The sequence below is a fragment of the Glycine max genome, chromosome 2, assembly GCF_000004515.6.
Source record: "Glycine max cultivar Williams 82 chromosome 2, Glycine_max_v4.0, whole genome shotgun sequence".
Taxonomy (NCBI): Eukaryota; Viridiplantae; Streptophyta; class Magnoliopsida; order Fabales; family Fabaceae; genus Glycine; species Glycine max.
Window position 1 is genome coordinate 6184528 of NC_016089.4, and position 17576 is coordinate 6202103.

The 17576-nt window shown below is 29.9% G+C and overlaps 2 protein-coding genes across 2 annotated transcripts; one reads left to right on the plus strand and one right to left on the minus strand.

Annotated features, from left to right (window-relative positions):
- Window positions 1-3892: 3892 nt before the first annotated feature.
- Window positions 3893-6109, plus strand: LOC100813376 (NAC domain-containing protein 87). The gene is made up of 3 exons (XM_003518150.5): window positions 3893-4307; window positions 4471-4751; window positions 5043-6109. The coding sequence occupies exons 1-3, from the start codon at window positions 4100-4102 to the stop codon at window positions 5784-5786; spliced, it is 1233 nt and encodes a 410-aa protein (XP_003518198.1). The 5' UTR covers window positions 3893-4099; the 3' UTR covers window positions 5787-6109.
- A 5708-nt stretch (window positions 6110-11817) lies between these two features.
- LOC100784169 (beta-galactosidase 15) lies at window positions 11818-16484 on the minus strand. Its single transcript, XM_003519897.5, has 18 exons — window positions 16317-16484; window positions 15978-16073; window positions 15776-15888; window positions 15613-15679; window positions 15422-15514; window positions 15196-15339; window positions 15015-15103; window positions 14831-14936; window positions 14650-14737; window positions 14384-14502; window positions 14120-14281; window positions 13661-13854; window positions 13456-13559; window positions 13240-13349; window positions 12913-13134; window positions 12511-12722; window positions 12150-12429; window positions 11818-12051 (listed from the first exon to the last, which is right to left on the minus strand). The coding sequence occupies exons 1-18, from the start codon at window positions 16482-16484 to the stop codon at window positions 11911-11913; spliced, it is 2508 nt and encodes an 835-aa protein (XP_003519945.4). The 3' UTR covers window positions 11818-11910.
- Window positions 16485-17576: the final 1092 nt, after the last annotated feature.

The window sequence follows — 17576 nt, forward strand, 5'->3', positions numbered from 1 at the left end:
AACCTTTAATATAAATACTAATATTTGGTTTACATAATTTATTGGGAAAGATTAAAATTTAATTTAATTTACTTTTAAAATTTGTCCTTAGGTGAATCAAGGGTGAGATATTTGAGGAGGTATTTCATGGAGGTCTCTCGCAATGTTTTAAGGTGAGTGATAGTCACACATTCTAGTTATAGGTTTGTGAGGGCGATATATATTTACAAAGACTCTAGTACATTTATAAATTAAAATCCATATGATTAAGAACACTTTATTTATAGATGTTCAATGGAAGGGTCATTGTCCTTTGTGTATAAAGACTTTGTCCCTTGTTCAATGACGTAGTCTTGAGGTACAATGATTATCTTGTTACGTGTAAATTTGATGATTAAATATGTCACTTGACGTAACACTGAAGTGACTTGTTGACGACTGTATGTAAAATAACAATCTTATAATTTGTGTTTAATGGTTTTGTTTAATGATTATATTAGAATAAAATTAATTTTATGTATTATGTTGTGTATATTTTAATAGAAATATGTATTAAATTCAATTTTACTATACATTCTAATTGTGTTGTATATTTTTACGTAAAATGTGTTATTAAAATCAATTTTATTATACATTCTAATTACGATGAATAATTTCAAATTAATTTTACTATAATGTAATTTAAATGAATACTATTTAAGCATATATAATAATTTTCTTACCCTAATTTAATTGACCCCTTTGCAATTTTCGTGTAGAGGTGACAAAGAAGTTGCAACATGGTGTCATCATCCATCCTTTCACAATCTGTCTAGAATGGCTAGTCTATATCTCATTCATTCTAATGATGAAAATAAATTTCCATATATGACTAATTTATATTGCATTCTCACAAGCTAACGAAATCAACCATACATCGGTGCTAAACAGTTATAGAAAGCAAAATAGAATGTTTTTTGTTTTTAAGTGGTGCAAAATATAATGTTTTTTTACGGTTTAAAATAGAATGTTGAGACTTGAGAGAAAATATATTTTCACTATATTCCGTTGATTCTTTCTTTCTCTTACGTTCAAACTTCTATATTTCAATTTAAGAAATAGCTCGACCGAGAAATTCTTTTACACTTTATTTGACATGGAAAAGAAAATAGAATGAGAGCAAAATAGAAAAAAAAGAATATGAAAATAAAAATAATGAGAAAATAAATAAATTTTTAAGTTATTTAGTGTAAGTGAAATATGAAAAAAGCAAAAAAAGTAAAACTATTTTTTTGTTAAATAGAAGATAAAAAGAAATCCTCTAAAAAAAGAATATAAAAAGAAAGAAAATAACTATTTCTCCCTTCAATCGACATTTTTATTATTATTATTATTATTATTATTATTATTATTATTATTATTATTATTATTATTATTATTATTATTATTATTATTATTATTACAAGAAAATAGTTAAGAGGAGGATTAACACAAAAAAAAGAGGCAAAAAGTACTTATAAGGAAATAATGTGAAAAAAAGTTTCTCTTTCCTCACTTAGGAAAATATCGATGAGAAACAAAATTAATCAAGTGGATCTCACTTAGCATATAATATTCTTCTTACCATTTATTTTCGATAATTTCTGTTTAACCACTTTCACTATTCCAAATACAGCGTAAAATTCCCAGAAATTTTATGTTAAGAATATTATATTTCTATATGTAATTTTTTGCCAGAGATATATGTCAACCTCCTTTTGACACATGTACGTACGTAAATATATATTATACCTCCTCGCGATGCCTTATTTTCACATTAATGAAATATAAACTTGCTTTTACAGAGAAACGAGAGATACAGTTGTTATATATATATATATATATTATTTTACTTACGATGAAAACCAGTTGTAAAACTGGATTATTTTTTAAAAAACAATCTTAATTTAAGAACTCACACCTAATCTACAAATACAATTCTACATTGCCAGCTAAAATCAAACACCAAAACCTCTTAGAAAATTAACATCCCATATTACTGCTTCTTTCTTTGACTTATATGAGGGTGACTGTCTCTAACAGTCAATGGTACGTTATATATTAGAATTTTTCAAAAAGTTTTTAGTTGAAAGATATATTAGAAAAGTATAATAATTATGTAATTTTTAGAAATAAAAATAAAAAAAAAGTTATTTTAATTTTTTTTCAGATATGAAACCATAATTTCAGAAAAATTCAAATAAATTATACCACATAATGCCTTAATAGAAACGAGTTTTTAATCACCAGAATTTGTTTGGAGACTCACTGTCGGCGTCACGTAATTTATTTTTTAATTAAATAAAAAAGTTATATATTAACAGACATATATATGATGTATGCATTAAATTCATATTTAATACAAATATAAGTTGTAAAACATTTCAAATTATAAAATAATATAGAAAATTTAACTAAAACTTAAAGAATTAAATGACAAGTTAAAAACTAAATTTTTTTCTTACAAAAGGATTAAAATTCATTTTTTTAAGTATTAAAACCACAATGTTTCAAACGTACTATATATAGTATACCAAGTGATTTAGATGTTCTAAATAAAAAAAAAATTAATTTAATATAACTAAGAACGTTAGGAAGCAAAGTGTGAACTTATATTGGAAGCAGCTTAGCCAAGCCAGCTACCAACAAAAACTACCACCACCAACCTAAAGCTGCGAGTGTGTGTTGACAAAAATGAAATTCAACGAAACCTGCAGCAGCAGCTACATAACATTAATTTAATAGAAAATTCAATAAGAAAACGTAGTTTTTTCATTCTTTTTTGTATATAATAGCTTGATTTTCTTCTTCAGAAGCTTTCAACAGCAAGCCTCGTGCGAGCGGTGGAAATATTGGTGATGGAAACAGGTAATGAAAATATCGCTTCGGTGATGTTAGGTTGAATTGAACCAAGTGGATAAAGTTAATTATAGCAACTTTTTTATTTTGAAAAGTGATGGGGCATGGAAACAAAAACAGGGTCCCCACCCTTTTATTTTTTTTTATTTACTTTTTAACATTTTTTGTTGATCTGGCTAATTAAGAAAAAACAATTAATTTATTTGAAGATTTGATCACATTGTTTCAAAGGAAAACATTCAATATGTTATTTTGCTTTGAATATGTCTGAGAGCCTTCAAATACAGTGATATTTATTTTTAGTTATCATATATTTCTTCTGAGTTTTATATACCTGTTTTTTTTTTCTTAACGTGACTTGCCGTTAGAAATAAAAAATGCTTTATATTTTTTGTAAATATATATGGTGCCTTTTTGTTTTTAGACTTCATATAATATATAAAATGTTATAAATACCCGGCCCTTATAGTTAACGTTGTATCTGGATATCACGTAAAAAAAAATAGAGAAATTTTCTTTTGCATAATTTTTTTGCATTCCTTATTAACGACTAAGTAAGACATACAAAGATAATTAAGAAAATACAAATTAAAATGATGTCATGACAAGGAAAAATAAAAAGAAATTCCCAAAAATTAAATAACACCTAATTAACATGTCTAAAACGTAAAATAGAAGAAAAGAGAGGAAAAAAAGAAGAAATAAAATCAATCACTGTTACTTTATCTTTTAATCAAATGATTTAGATTTAAATCTTAATTTTAAATATAAAATAAATTATGTAGGAAAATATTTTATTTTTATTATAGTCTTCTGATAAAAATTAGTCACAACAATATCTTAATAAATAAAAAAAAGACAAATAGGACATACTAAGTAAAATACGAATCAAATACACGTATTTGAAAATATAGAAAAAGAAAAAAAGAAAGAGAAAGCAATATTTGTAGGCTTCCTCAATAAGTGCCTTCCACACCACGGATCTTACAGCGTGTATGTATGTGTGAGCTGTGCTTAGACGCTCCTCTATTTAAGCACACCATCTTTTCTTCTTTTTACTTTCTTCTTCTACCTAGCTATTCCCCTCTCTTTCTCTGAACCTTCTTCTTCTTCTCTCTTTCACATAACATCCTAAGATATAATACGCACACACACACATACCCATCAAACACACACACACATATATCTGCTTCTTGTAGAACTTGTTTGTTTTGTTGTTGCTTAAGGGTTAATCAATTATTTGATGATGGAAGAGCCGGTTGTGGTTAACAAAGGAGATGATCATGATCATGATCACGAGCCTTTGGATTTGCCTCCAGGTTTCAGGTTCCACCCCACAGATGAAGAGATCATCACTTGTTACCTCACAGAGAAAGTCCTCAATAGAACCTTCAGTGCAACTGCTATTGGAGAAGCTGATTTCAACAAGTGTGAGCCTTGGGACTTGCCCAGTAAGTACTACTTCAATTCATTAATTCTCTCTCTATTTTTTTTCTTTTTTATTTTGTTTTCTCTCAATTTGATGACATAGGATTGATATGATATCATCAATCATCTTTCATTGTCACTTGTGGGTGGTTACTTGTTATTCATTGATCTGAATTTGTTGTGTAGAGAAAGCAAAGATGGGGGAGAAAGATTGGTACTTCTTTTGCCAAAGGGATAGGAAGTATCCAACAGGCATGAGAACCAATAGAGCAACCCAATCTGGGTATTGGAAGGCCACTGGCAAAGACAAAGAGATTTTCAAAGGGAAGAACAACCTTGTTGGGATGAAGAAGACCCTTGTTTTCTATAGAGGAAGAGCTCCTAAGGGTGAGAAGTCAAATTGGGTTATGCATGAATTCAGATTGGATGGCAAATTCGCATGTTACAACCTTCCCAAGGCTTCAAAGGTAATTAACAATTAACTACCTCTCTCTTTTTCTCTCTCGCTTTTTTCAAGACATTTTTCTATGGATTTTGAGGAAGCTGGAAAAAGGTTGAGATTTTTTAATAATCATGTCTTTTAATTAATCATCACTTTTTAGAAAAGTGCCTTTTGTGTTGTTTTGAGAGATTTTTTCTTTCATGGGGGTGGTCCTCTAATATCGTACCTTTTGCTTTATTTAGTTCAATTGTTAAGATTCTAATAACAGTTACCTTTTTCCGTTTTATTTTTCTTGGGGGGTGTTTCATTATTTCAGGATGAATGGGTTGTGTGCAAGGTTTTCCACAAGGGCAACACCACTACTACAGATGTTGTTAACAAAAGGGCACTCCCAATAATTAACCCTTGCCTTTTGAGAATGAACTCATCAATTGGAGAAGATCTATTTGATTTCTCTTCTCTCCCACCTCTCGTGGATCCTCTCTTTGACCAAACCTCAAACAAGCACATTGACAATGATTTCAAGGGTACTAATAACACGCCTTCATCTTCATCAGCTAAACCACCATCAAGTGGCTACTATCTTCCCAACTTCATCAACAACAACAACAATCAGCACATGCTAATGATGATGAAGCCAGAAGAACACAAAATGTATGAGATTCCCACCAACAACTATGCCTCCACCAGCCAAGTGAATTTCACTACTACTAATAACCCAATAATGGGAATTAGCACAGGCAATAACAATACCCTTCTTTCTCAGCCTCAAATTCGAACCCAAAATTCAACCTCAGTACCCTTCAACATGTTCCAAGATTATTATAATTATATGAACCAAGGAAAACAATGCAAGATGGAGCAATTCTCAAACACTAAGAACCAGCCTGTGGTCAGTGCCTCTCAAGACACGTGCCTCAGCAATGACACTTCCTCGGTGGTTTCTAAGCAAGACAACAACATAGGAAGGAACAAGGCATTGTACGAGGATAATTTTGAAGCTCCTTCATCAGTTGCTACTACCCTCTCAGATTTGGAATGCCTGTGGGATGATTACTGAAGAATAATTGAAAAACATGAGATGCATGAAGAGAGAGATAAAAGCAAGTTAATTTGTTGATTTATGGTTTTTTATATAGTTACTACAACATACCATATATTTTCTGATTTTAGACGGTGATATATACAGATATATGTTATATATTAGACATGGAAGAAGTTCTGGTGGGATACTCGTATACTGTATAGATTTATGATTGATTGATTAGATTATCCAGGGTCTTGTTAAAGTTGGGTTTATATTTCATAGACTAAAGAGAAGGATTTGATCATGCTCTTGTAAATTTTTCTTTTGTTATATAATTAGTGGGTTTGTTTTATTAATTAATTTCTTTATTTATTTTTCAGTTGCATTTGTATTAGTTCTCTAAATTTTGCTTGTATAACAAGTTTCATGTATCTAATTGAATACTTTCAGGTACTTATATACATTGTTCATTATTCTTTTTGATATTCCAAACAAGTTTAATTTGTTAATTACGACCAATTTTCAAGCCCTTCCAATGATCTTCCTGCGGCACAATGTATATTTTATGCTGTGTGGAATATTATTTCTGCGTGACATCCCACCAAGAGTGGGGAGAATTAATTCCCAAGGAAATTGTGCATTTGTTTTTTCAACTTTGGAATTTAAAGGTTGTGGCTTCCTACCTAGTGCCTCCCACCCAGGCATGACTATTGTTGTCCTTTTAAAGTTTTCAAGTACCCCGAAAGATACGATGCTATAGCTCCTGAGATATATATGTCGCTTAATTAATGTTGTGTAATTAAGTTCATAGTTATTAAGTGAATAAGTAATTAATTAAAATGACACTTTGTTACAAATTTTCTTAGTGTAAATAATTAAATGAACAAAGAGGTACACACAGACATCATTTTTAAATTGTAAGAAATACTACTACTTGGTACTATTAATCGAATTATTAATTATATTATAAGGGAAGTAATGAAAATTATGTAAGGGTGAATGTGAAGACACCACCAATTATGAGTGGGCAGTAATTAACCAAGTTGATGAAGCACGTGAATAATTCCCTGAATCCGTGCAGAAGATGCCTCTGGTGGTATAGAATTTCAAAGAATATTTTAAAAAAGCACACACTAATAATTACAAAACTATTTTAGTAACCACAACAACAACAATGGTGGGTTTCTTGACTGCCGCCTGAAATCTTGTGTCCAAAGAAACCTAGTCACCAAGTGTCTACCTACCCAAATACTCCTTAGTTTGAGTTGTTGTGTTGAATCTGTTTTTTATGACATTTGTGCAAAATATACATGTTTCGTACACATATGAATAATGTACATGTCTAGTGAGTATAAATTGTACCTTGCTCAAGCTATCTATCAATGACCATGTATATATATAGTATATATATACACTTAATTAATTACTTCCTATGTGTATGTATAAACGTGTGTGCCTAGTATTTTCTTTCTCTTCTTTTACCCATCTTTTTGTGTAGGTGTCTCTTAAGGAACATAATTGAGAGCCGTGCGAGAATTAAGAATCATATTTATGGTATATTTACATGGATATATAATGGGATATACAGAAAGTACGGTGGAGGTGGCCAAGGAATGGGGTAAGGGCATGCTAGCTAGCTATCGAATATTGGAAGAAAAGAAAGGTTTCAATTTTTTCATATGATAATGATAATAATAAAATGGGAAAAAAATACGCTAATGCACATTCCTTTCCATTCAAAGCAAAGTGTTCATTGTGGTTTTATGCTTGAGGGAAACTTAACCGACATTTTATATGTATATTGTTGAGTCTTCTGCGGCTCCTTCTGTTTTTTTGCACTACTAATTGATCTTTGGAGTTTTTTCTTTCCCTTTCTTTCATGGGGAAAAAGGAGTGAAAAAATGGAAAGGTTGAGAAAGTGATTTAGGGGAAGCAAAGGAAGAAAGAGAGAACAATGCTTATCCATCTATAAAGGGTGAGGAAGGGCAAAAAAGAAATTAAATAGATGAAAATGCAAAATGGTAGTAGTATTAGTATACATATTTACATGCTTGTTTCTGAATCAGAAAACCCTGATTTGTTGCGTGAAAATAAGGGGTGAAGGTTGATGTTGGGGGTTCACCAACCAATGAGGAGCCTCCATCAAATAATCATCAGTGTCCCAATGAAAACGATGTCGCTATAGCTAATAATCTCATTATATGCCACCATTTTTCTTTCTTTCTAAAATTCCATGTCCATTCATTCGACTAGGCTCATAAATTTCATGTCATGTTTGCTCTTTTTCTTCTATTTCTATGGTTTTTTTTTTCTATTTTTAATGTTTTCTTTTAATTTGTTTTTTAAAATTGTGATGAAGAGCTTGACCACATTCAAATGTATTCTAGAACTAGAATATATCCTGTTCATGAAAACAACGGAGTTTAGGTACTTCACCTAATAAGCATATATATTTAATTAGTTTACTAGGTTTTGGATAAAATTCTTTATATATATATATATATATAGTAGAAATTGGATAACATTATTAAAACATTCGATTTCTAGTATTTTTAATAGTTTCGATAAATACAAAATCTGGAGGTCCCCATATATACTCATAACATGCTACTGAAAAAGGCGCTTATATATATAGATTTTGTATATATAGAAGAAGATTATATACGATAAATGTGTATATTTATTTTACAATTGAAACAGATAAAAAGAAATTAGAAAGGTTTTGTTTTTGTAAACTTTTTCATAAACATTTTATAGAGAATAAAATACAAAGTAAAATGAATTGAGTTTAATAGAACTAAAGAGAACGGAAAAATTTAGGATGCGTTTGGTTTGAATGTTTATTTTTTGTTTTCATTTCTTGTTTTTATTTTCTTAAAATTGTTTTTATTTTAAAAAAAATTAAAATTTTGAAAATATGTTTGGATTGATTTCTTGTTTTCTGTTTTAAAAAAATAAAAATACTAAAAATGTGTTTTCAAAAAGAGAATATATTTTTATATTTGCTTAAAATTACATTGTTTGACACTGCGTTAATTTTACCCAAAATGAGATTTCTAGTTTCAACTGAAAATAAGATTTTATTGTTTCCGGTTCGTTTGGAAAAATATTTTTACTGAAAATATTTTCAAAAATTCAACCAAATACATTTTTATCACCATTTTCTATTTCTGATAAAAATAAAAACAGACCACCAAATCAAACACCCACTTATTATCCCAATCCTCGCTCTGGACCAAGGTACGTAGGCTTCTAACTCTTTTTTCTCTTTCATTCTTTTCTTCCATCTCTTATAAATTAAAATCAATTTTTATATATCTCAACTTTTAGAAATTAGATGACTGAACTTTTATAAAAAAAATTAAAGTGAATATGTTAATTTTAACTTAAAAAATCAATTTATTTTAATTTTCTTTTCCTAGTGTTTATGAAGAAGTTTATTTATAAAAATAAAAAAATGTGATATAAGATAACTAATGTAATAGATATTAATAAAAGAAAAAAAAAATATAAAATATGTTTAAAAATAGTGATATGGTGAAATACATGGTTCTCGCTTATATCGTCTATTACAGTAGCAGGAGAATCTTTTTGGCCTTGATGATCCGAAGAAGTTGGCATAAAAACTTTTTACCTTTGTACAGATTATCTCCGTCCCACTTAGCATTTTTTTTCCTTTACACTGTACATATTACAAAAGTTGTCATTATTAATAGATAAAAATATTAAGGTTAATATTATTTTTAATATAACTTTTAATACATGTACACCCATTTGAGTCTAAGTGATTTATTCTAGTTTGATTAGTAGTTTTGAGTTCGAGCATTAATTATATTTATTATACTTAAGTATCTTAGCATTTTTTTTACATTTTTTAGCTTAAAACTTTGTTTGAGTTTAGTTCATGTAATTTCATTACTAATTAGATATTGTATATATTTAGTGTTTTTAATCTACTAGAATTTTTATTAGATTTTTAATGTTTAATTGTGGGCATAGAATAAGTTTTGTAGACTTGAGAAAAGTTACATTGGAGGAACAAGTTAAAACACCGTTGGAAACAAGTTTATAAGGCCAATTTTCACTTAATTTGCTACTATCATCTTGAGCCTAAGCATGAGAAAGTTGAGGTTTAACCTGGAAGCATCATAAAGCTCCTTTTACTATTGCCCTTGACAGACTAAGCGTGGAAAAGTTAAGGCTTGACCTCAAAACGTCATAATGCACCCGCCCTCGATGTTCACATTGTTAGGGACTTCTGATATTGTGCTAATAAGGCTACAACAAAAGAAATTTTGACCTTCTGAAGGGGGATTCAAATCATTGTTGTGTGACTCTTTCTTAGGTATTGTGTGATGATTGGAAAGCTCTGATTTGGCGTCCATGGCTTCCTCACTAAGTTTCTCCATTTTTGCAAATTTTTTGCTTCTTTCAGCTATTAACAGTTAAATTCATCCTTCTTGGGGTTTTATGTTACTAGCCAGCTATCATGTTAATAATTTAAGTTATTTATTCAACTATATAGTTCTATATTAACGTTTTTCTTCTGTACTTAATCCTTTTTTTTAATTCATTTCTCCAACTATTTCCATTATTATTGTCAAAACCGTTTTTTTACTTTCTAAGTGTTCATAAAAATTACTCTAAAAAAGATTTATAGTTTATTTGCTTTAGCACTTGTTTTAATTTATTTCCAAAGAAATTATTCATTTTTCTTATAGTTATTTTGTCAAGTATTATGCAAACCTCTTGAAAAATGATATTCAAACTTTTTATTTACTACTTTTACAATTTAGTTCACTTATTAAATAGACATTACTACTAATATGTTGTTATATTTAAATATTAAAAGAAAACTTTTTATCATCCATAGTAAACTTATTTGACTAGAGTAAGATTAAACAAAAGATATCTATCTTTGAAAAATATATGAATGGAGTTTTATTTCAATTTTGTGACAGTTAAAATAACAAGTTTAAAAGAGAGTTTATTTCTGGAAAAAAAGACTAAATTGATTGATTTAAAAGTACATGGACCAAAAAATTAAGTTTGACTTGAAATTTGAGAATTAAAAACATATTTTTCTTTCAAATTAAACAATATATGTATTGAAAGTGTAAAATAATTTTTATATTGTCATTTAGTAGTAAATTACCCCATATAACAAGTTTGTTGGCTTTAAAGTTTAGTTCAATTTGATCAACTTTTTAAAAAAAATTATGAAATTCAATTGAGATTAAAAAAAAGTTAGATTGAAATTGATAGGTTGTTAAGAAGATTAGGAATACAAAGAAAGATGCGAGTAATACATAGTTTGATATGGTTAAGAGAGAACTTTTTTTTTTGCTAGCTGTGGAGTGAGAGTAATGTGTGAAATACATATTTAAAGAAGAGAAGAAAATTATTCAAAATATGTAATTGAGAAAGTGGAGAGAATGAGAGTCTCACCCTATAAATGATTTAGGAAAATATTAAATTTAATTAATTTTAATATGCTGTCAATTTAAAATTATTTACATTATCAATCAATTTTAATATATATAATTTTGAAAAGTTATCACAAAAGTTCATAACTGAAAATTGGGGTGAGAGGTAAAAAGGGACAGTAAATAGCGTTTCTGGAAACAAGTCCTTGGGCGGTAGCAGGGCCGAAATCTTATTGGAATGGGAAGAAAGGCTCAAAATGAAAACACATAACAAACCTTGCCGCAAGAGTAGGCCAGAAATATATATAAACCCTATACCCGATTAACTAAGATAGTGACTGAGTGAATTATATTTTAAAATTATTAATAACCAAGCATTATGAATGAAAAAATTATGCAATAATAGAAAGTAGAAACCATTCACCCATTCTTCCACTCACATCATGGTCCTTGCCCCACACATCTCCATTAAACACCCGAGAATGTCCCAATTTATAAAAATGAAAATAAAAGCTTGAATAATAGGAAACACATTTTATTTCTTCATAAAATTCAAGTCAAACAATCATGACCTAATTTATCTCTAAAATAGAACAAAGACGCCCCTATACCAAGAGGGTAGTGGACCATTCCTACATCTAAGAGGGTCCTTCAAGACCACCATTATTATTATTCCTAAAAGCTAAAAGTAACATCAACAAAAACTGAAAATTTCTAACAAATACTAAAATCTAGTACTTCCTCCTCTCATTGGAGACCGTTGTTTGACAAAGTGCATCGATCGCAAGCCTGTTCTCTGGGACTCTGCATCCAGTAGGTCCAAGCATTTTCTCATTAACATGAATAGAACATTGCTGCTTGCCAAGACATAGCTACAAAAAAAAAACAAAAAAAAAATTAGGTTCACTTTTTTTTAGTCCTTTACCATGGAAATAAGAACAAACTGACTATGCTAAAATAAATTAGTTACCCGTTTCACAATAGATAAAGTATCACTAGATTCGCAATGACCCTTCTTAAAGGATCCACATTCACCCTCAGGCACACCAAAGCTAGCAAATTTAATTTCAGATATGACTTGGTTCTCCTTGCATGCTAATTCCAATTCATGTCCTTCATAGGCCTTTGCACATGCTTTTGCAATAGTTACCGTGGCAATTTTAACTTGAAAGGGGTTACCTCCTTGCTCTTCAAACACCACCAATGTGTTATCCAGACCATCACGAAGAAATGAGTCTGGGACATGGTACCTAGAAATAAAGTAACAAAAAAATTTAGTGTGCATTTCATTGACACATTTTTTAAATGATCATTTCAAATTATTCATATACCATCTTTGAGTGGGATTTCCACAATTCGTTGTGCATTTGTTTGACCTATATGTTCCACGGTAATCACATGTTGAACTACAACCATCTTCACCTGCAAGATAGCTTACCCAATACCTACCAATGTTGTTACCATTTACCCAAGCTTGACCCTTTCCCAAACCTTTCAAATCTAGCACAACTGAATCAGTTCCTACGGGAGTTCTGAATGTAGTCTGCAAGAAGAAGAAGAAAAGATTGGTTAAATTACTAAGTCATGAACTATTTGAATCTAAAGAATGGCATGCAGTAATAGTATGATTTTATCAAATGAGCCAAGGCTACTACATAACTACACAAGGCACTATATAAAGCGTATATATATACTTGCACGCAATTGATATAAAGAAAGGTAATTAATTATACCTTGTACCACATGAATATTTTATGTGCTTGAAGACCATTTGTAAACCATTCTTCAGTGCTTCTGCTAGGGGAATATAGCTTCACGTTCTCACCGTGCATTCCAACCTTATAATGCCACACGTTTGTGGAGATATCTTTGGTCACCTCACTGCCATCATTTTGTGACACCAATTGAACGCCAGTAACACCAACGTGTATATTGTCAAAGTAGGCACCATAGTTCTATGTCAATAAAGAGGATAATGTTAATTAGTTAATTATGCAATAACAGCATCGATAATTAATGACACAATTAATGCCTTTATGCAATGTGCAGTTGTTACTTACTGGTAAACCAACGGTGCCACTAACTAAAGATATCTCATTTTTCCCAAGTTTCAATTTGATGTCTGCCTCAAAAGTGAACGTGTACTTTCCATAGGTAGCATATTGGGAACCTGTGAGGCAAATCAACAAAAGGAAGAATAAAATCCTAAAACTTAGTAAACTATATTTAAATTATAAAAATTGGCAATGAGGTTCGAATTTGCACTATAGACTTACCAATATGTGCTCCATTAACAAACACATGAAGTACATGTCCTTTGGTGTTTACTCTTATCTTAAGATCATGGGACAAAATGGGGTCGCCTTGTTTGACGTCAACACTGAGGATTGATTTGTCACACAAATTAGTGGGCAATAAGTAATTCATGCATCTACGCCTCAATATAAAATTTTAAGGTAACATTAAGAAATTAACAATTACCTGGTGATGTACCATAAGTAATCACTTGTATCATTTGCCACCTTTTGATCCAAAAGCCGAGGAGCAGTTATAGCAACAGATCCAAGAACTTTGCCATCTTTCATTTGCTCCAAATGCGTCTCAGGCATCCATTGCCAATCCAATGCATATGAATTTTCATTATTAATGGTCATTATGGATGTTTGAGCATTGACCTATTTTCATGTTAATTATTAGTCAGTACTAATCATATAAATTTCACTTTGTTTTTTTATTTGATTTATCATGTATCTAGAGATAGAAAACTTGGTCAAGCATTTAAACCCACCCAATAAAATATAAGATTTTGACTCTAAATTTTAGCTTAAATTAAATGTAGCAGATCTTTTTAGTTTTGAACTAATTAATGACCTTAACATGTAGCATTGGACGGGTAGCCTATAAAATTATTAAACAATTACTAATGAGAACTATTCTTACCTTTGCAGTGTTGTAGACTTCAGTATAACAATCTGGAAGGATGGACACAGACCATGCAGGAATAGTGTATTGAGTGTTTTGAAAGTTAATATTGGCATCCATTGATGGATGTGCATTTCCAAGGAAACAAACTGATTGTCCAGCATAACTAAAAATTGTGGCCTATAAAAAATAATTCATTCTTGGAGATCAATGATAATCAAATGATTCAAAATATAGCTTAATGTAAATAAAAATAAGTTAAAATGAAAAACAAAAGTTTACCGTCATCTGATTTCCGTAGTCAATATTTCTGGAGGAACCCATAGTTAAGGTTGTTTCAACTGATTTCAAAACCTCGTGAAGTCGTTTCAGATGTCCCCATTTAGGTTGATTTAAATCACCTAACAATAAGAAAAATTACAAATCAAATAAATAAAAGAGTAAATAAATCATGTTATTTTACTATCAGACAAATAACATTGTTTTTTCTTAAAAGTTAAAAAAATGGCATAATCATGAATCATGTTTCTCAATTAACTATTCTTTACCGTATTCATTCAAAGGAGCATCATAGTCATATGAGGTAGTGATATATGGTCCTCCTGAGGTTCGTCCAAAATTGGTACCTCCATGGTACTATTAGTGAAAAAAATCAATTTTAATAATAAGTATAACTTATCATTTATATATTTGATTCAATTTTAAAAATAAAATAATGCAATTAGTTACCATATAGTAATTTTGAAATGTGCCACCATATTGAAAAAATCTCCCAACAGCAAAAGCAACGTCCTCAGCAGTTCTATGTGGAGTTGGTCCTCCCCAATGCATGAACCTAATCACAAGGGTTATATTATTTGAATGCATTTTTTTACAATTAAAAATACTTTAAAAATGAGAACGAAGAACAAACCAGCCAGTCCAATCCTCGGTCCACATCTTAGGTTTGTTGTTGCTATTAGGATGCCATTGGTCGCAGTAGAAACCATTACATGTGTTAATCTAATTTAACGAAACAAAAAAAAGAGTAAATAATAATTATCATAAACCAAAATAATTGAAAACTATAATTATAAAATTTTAATATTTATTACCAAAGGATCTGGAGCATCACTTTGTTGACACATGATCCAAGGCACACCAATTTGATAAGATTGAGCTAGTTGAGCACACCATTGAACATACTCTTTTCCATTTTGACCATATGAGCCCATAATATTTCCATACTCATTTTCAATCTGTTGGTGTATAAAGTCAATTATAATAAATGTTATAATGAAAGAAAAAAATATAAGTAGGATCTCACTTATAAAATTAAACCTGAGCAAGAATAATGGGTCCTCCTTGTGATGCAAAGAGCTTCTCATGTCGCATCATGTCCACTATGAGTGTAGTGAATTTTTTCATCTCATCCTGCAGTGGATTAAACGGAGATCAAATTAGGACATCAATTTGTCATACAAAATGGGTATGAAACCTAACAATGAGCATAACAAATTATAGTGACTAACCTCAAAAATAGCATTGTTTGTCCTAAATTCGATGTTAGGTATATTATGTAACCACACCGGAAATCCCCTAGTGTATAAAAAATAAATCAAATTATTTAAACTATATGATTAGATCATTATGAAAAAAAGAATATAATGAAGTAAAACTTTTTGTATTTCTTACCCATAGTTCCATTCTGCACATACATATGGACCAATTCGAAGCACGGCATGAAGTCCTTGATTCTGAATGGTTTTAATGAACCTCACAAGATCTAAATTTCCAGAAAAATCATACTGAAAATACATTAAAAAAATGATTAAATTAATGAAAAGAAAACTAAATATGTATCATGAAATTATAAAGTTTTATTAGGATATAAAACCTGGCCAGGGTGAGGCTCATGAACATTCCAAAAAACATATGTCTCAATGACATCAAGTCCACCTTCTTTTGATTTCTCAATCAAAGATGGCCACATCTGTCATAAACAAATAGATTAAAATAGAATTAAATGATTTTACATAAATGAATAGTTAATAATAGGATTTTAGAAACAGAAAAAATAATAATGTGAAAATAAAAATATATAATTGAATGGATTTATATCCATGATATAGTCATATAATCAACCGCAAATAATTTGGATTTTTGAAATAGACGACATAATGTGTAATTGAGCCAAAAAAACAAAATGTGGAAATGTGATGATACAGTAACATACTTCAGCAGTACTACGTGGATAATGAATAGAGCCAGAGAATAAGATTTTTCTCTTGCCATCAATTGTTATGGCCCTTCCATCGTAGGAAACATCAATGGCTTCAATTGCTATGCTAATCAAAGCCAAACATAACAGCAAAAGTGTAGTGATACTACCCATTTTCCCCATCATCGAGGCAAGGATGAGAGTAAATAAGAAATGAATGATAGAAGGTAAACGGTGCAATTAGATGAGCAGGGAACATGTATTTATAGTGAAAAATGAAACCGAAAATACAAATAAGGCACTTTCAAATCTTTTTGAATTAAGATAGTTTTAAATTTTGAATTGTTGTAAGTTTCTGTTTTTTAGTTTTCAAATTTAATTTAAAAACAAAATTTACTGAGCTTTCGACTTCTACTTCTTCACATCTTTTATTTCAAATTCCAAGTTCAGTTATATCCACATATAAACTAACGTTAATTAAAAAATGATAGAACAACTGAGTATCAGTATCTGAAGTTCTTCATTTTAACTTTATCTTTAACTACATCTTAAACTAAAAAAAAGTTAGTTATTTGTCCTTTATGTTTAATTATAAAACAATCTGTATTTCCGGAATCAAAGGATTAAAATACCCTTACTCGTATCGACACTTTTCTTTCTGAGAAGTAAATAGAACAAGCACTTCACTTAATTCAGAATCCATTTTTTTTCTCGTACAAGCAATCTGGTGTGTTATAAAATCAATTCTGAAATTAGCATTCCAAAATATATATAATATTATGGACTGTGTATGTGTAATATCACTAATCTAAAACATAAAACTCATTATTTTATATTACGTTTTTGGGACACAATTATTGTATTGTGAAAAAACTTAATCCGAAATAATAAATTTAATGTTCCAGATTATATAATCTGTAAATTCACACCCTTTTCTTCTTCCGGATTTCATGATCCGGTTATATTAACATATAAAAAACTGATGGAAGTTGGTAGGAGAGGAGTTGGATCTGATGGAAGTTAGTTATCGGTACCCTCTCGCCAAGACCGGTATTCGATCCTGGATCGGCAGGGGAGTCCGCCTTTGCGATCAGAGCTGACTTGAACGCACTTGGTTAATACTATTAGCTTCTTTACGTGTTATCTGCATTCATTTTTAATATCTATATTTGAAGAGAGTTTTGTGGATAAGAAATTTGAAGAGAGTTATACTACTGCTAGATATGATGAGTATTTAATATTTTTTTAGTTATTTTTTATTATGTTTTATTATTT

Coding starts and splice junctions, on each gene's coding strand:
- LOC100784169 (XM_003519897.5), bottom strand. CDS start 16,484: ATGGGGAAAATGGGTAGTATCACTACACTTTTGCTGTTATGTTTGGCT. Junction 15,680..15,775: donor TGTGCAGAATGGAACTATGG/GTAAGAAATACA, acceptor TTTATACACTAG/GGGATTTCCGGTGTGGTTAC. Junction 13,855..14,119: donor AAGTCTACAACACTGCAAAG/GTAAGAATAGTT, acceptor ACATGAAAATAG/GTCAATGCTCAAACATCCAT.
- LOC100813376 (XM_003518150.5), top strand. CDS start 4,100: ATGATGGAAGAGCCGGTTGTGGTTAACAAAGGAGATGATCATGATCAT. Junction 4,308..4,470: donor TGAGCCTTGGGACTTGCCCA/GTAAGTACTACT, acceptor TTTGTTGTGTAG/AGAAAGCAAAGATGGGGGAG. Junction 4,752..5,042: donor ACCTTCCCAAGGCTTCAAAG/GTAATTAACAAT, acceptor TCATTATTTCAG/GATGAATGGGTTGTGTGCAA.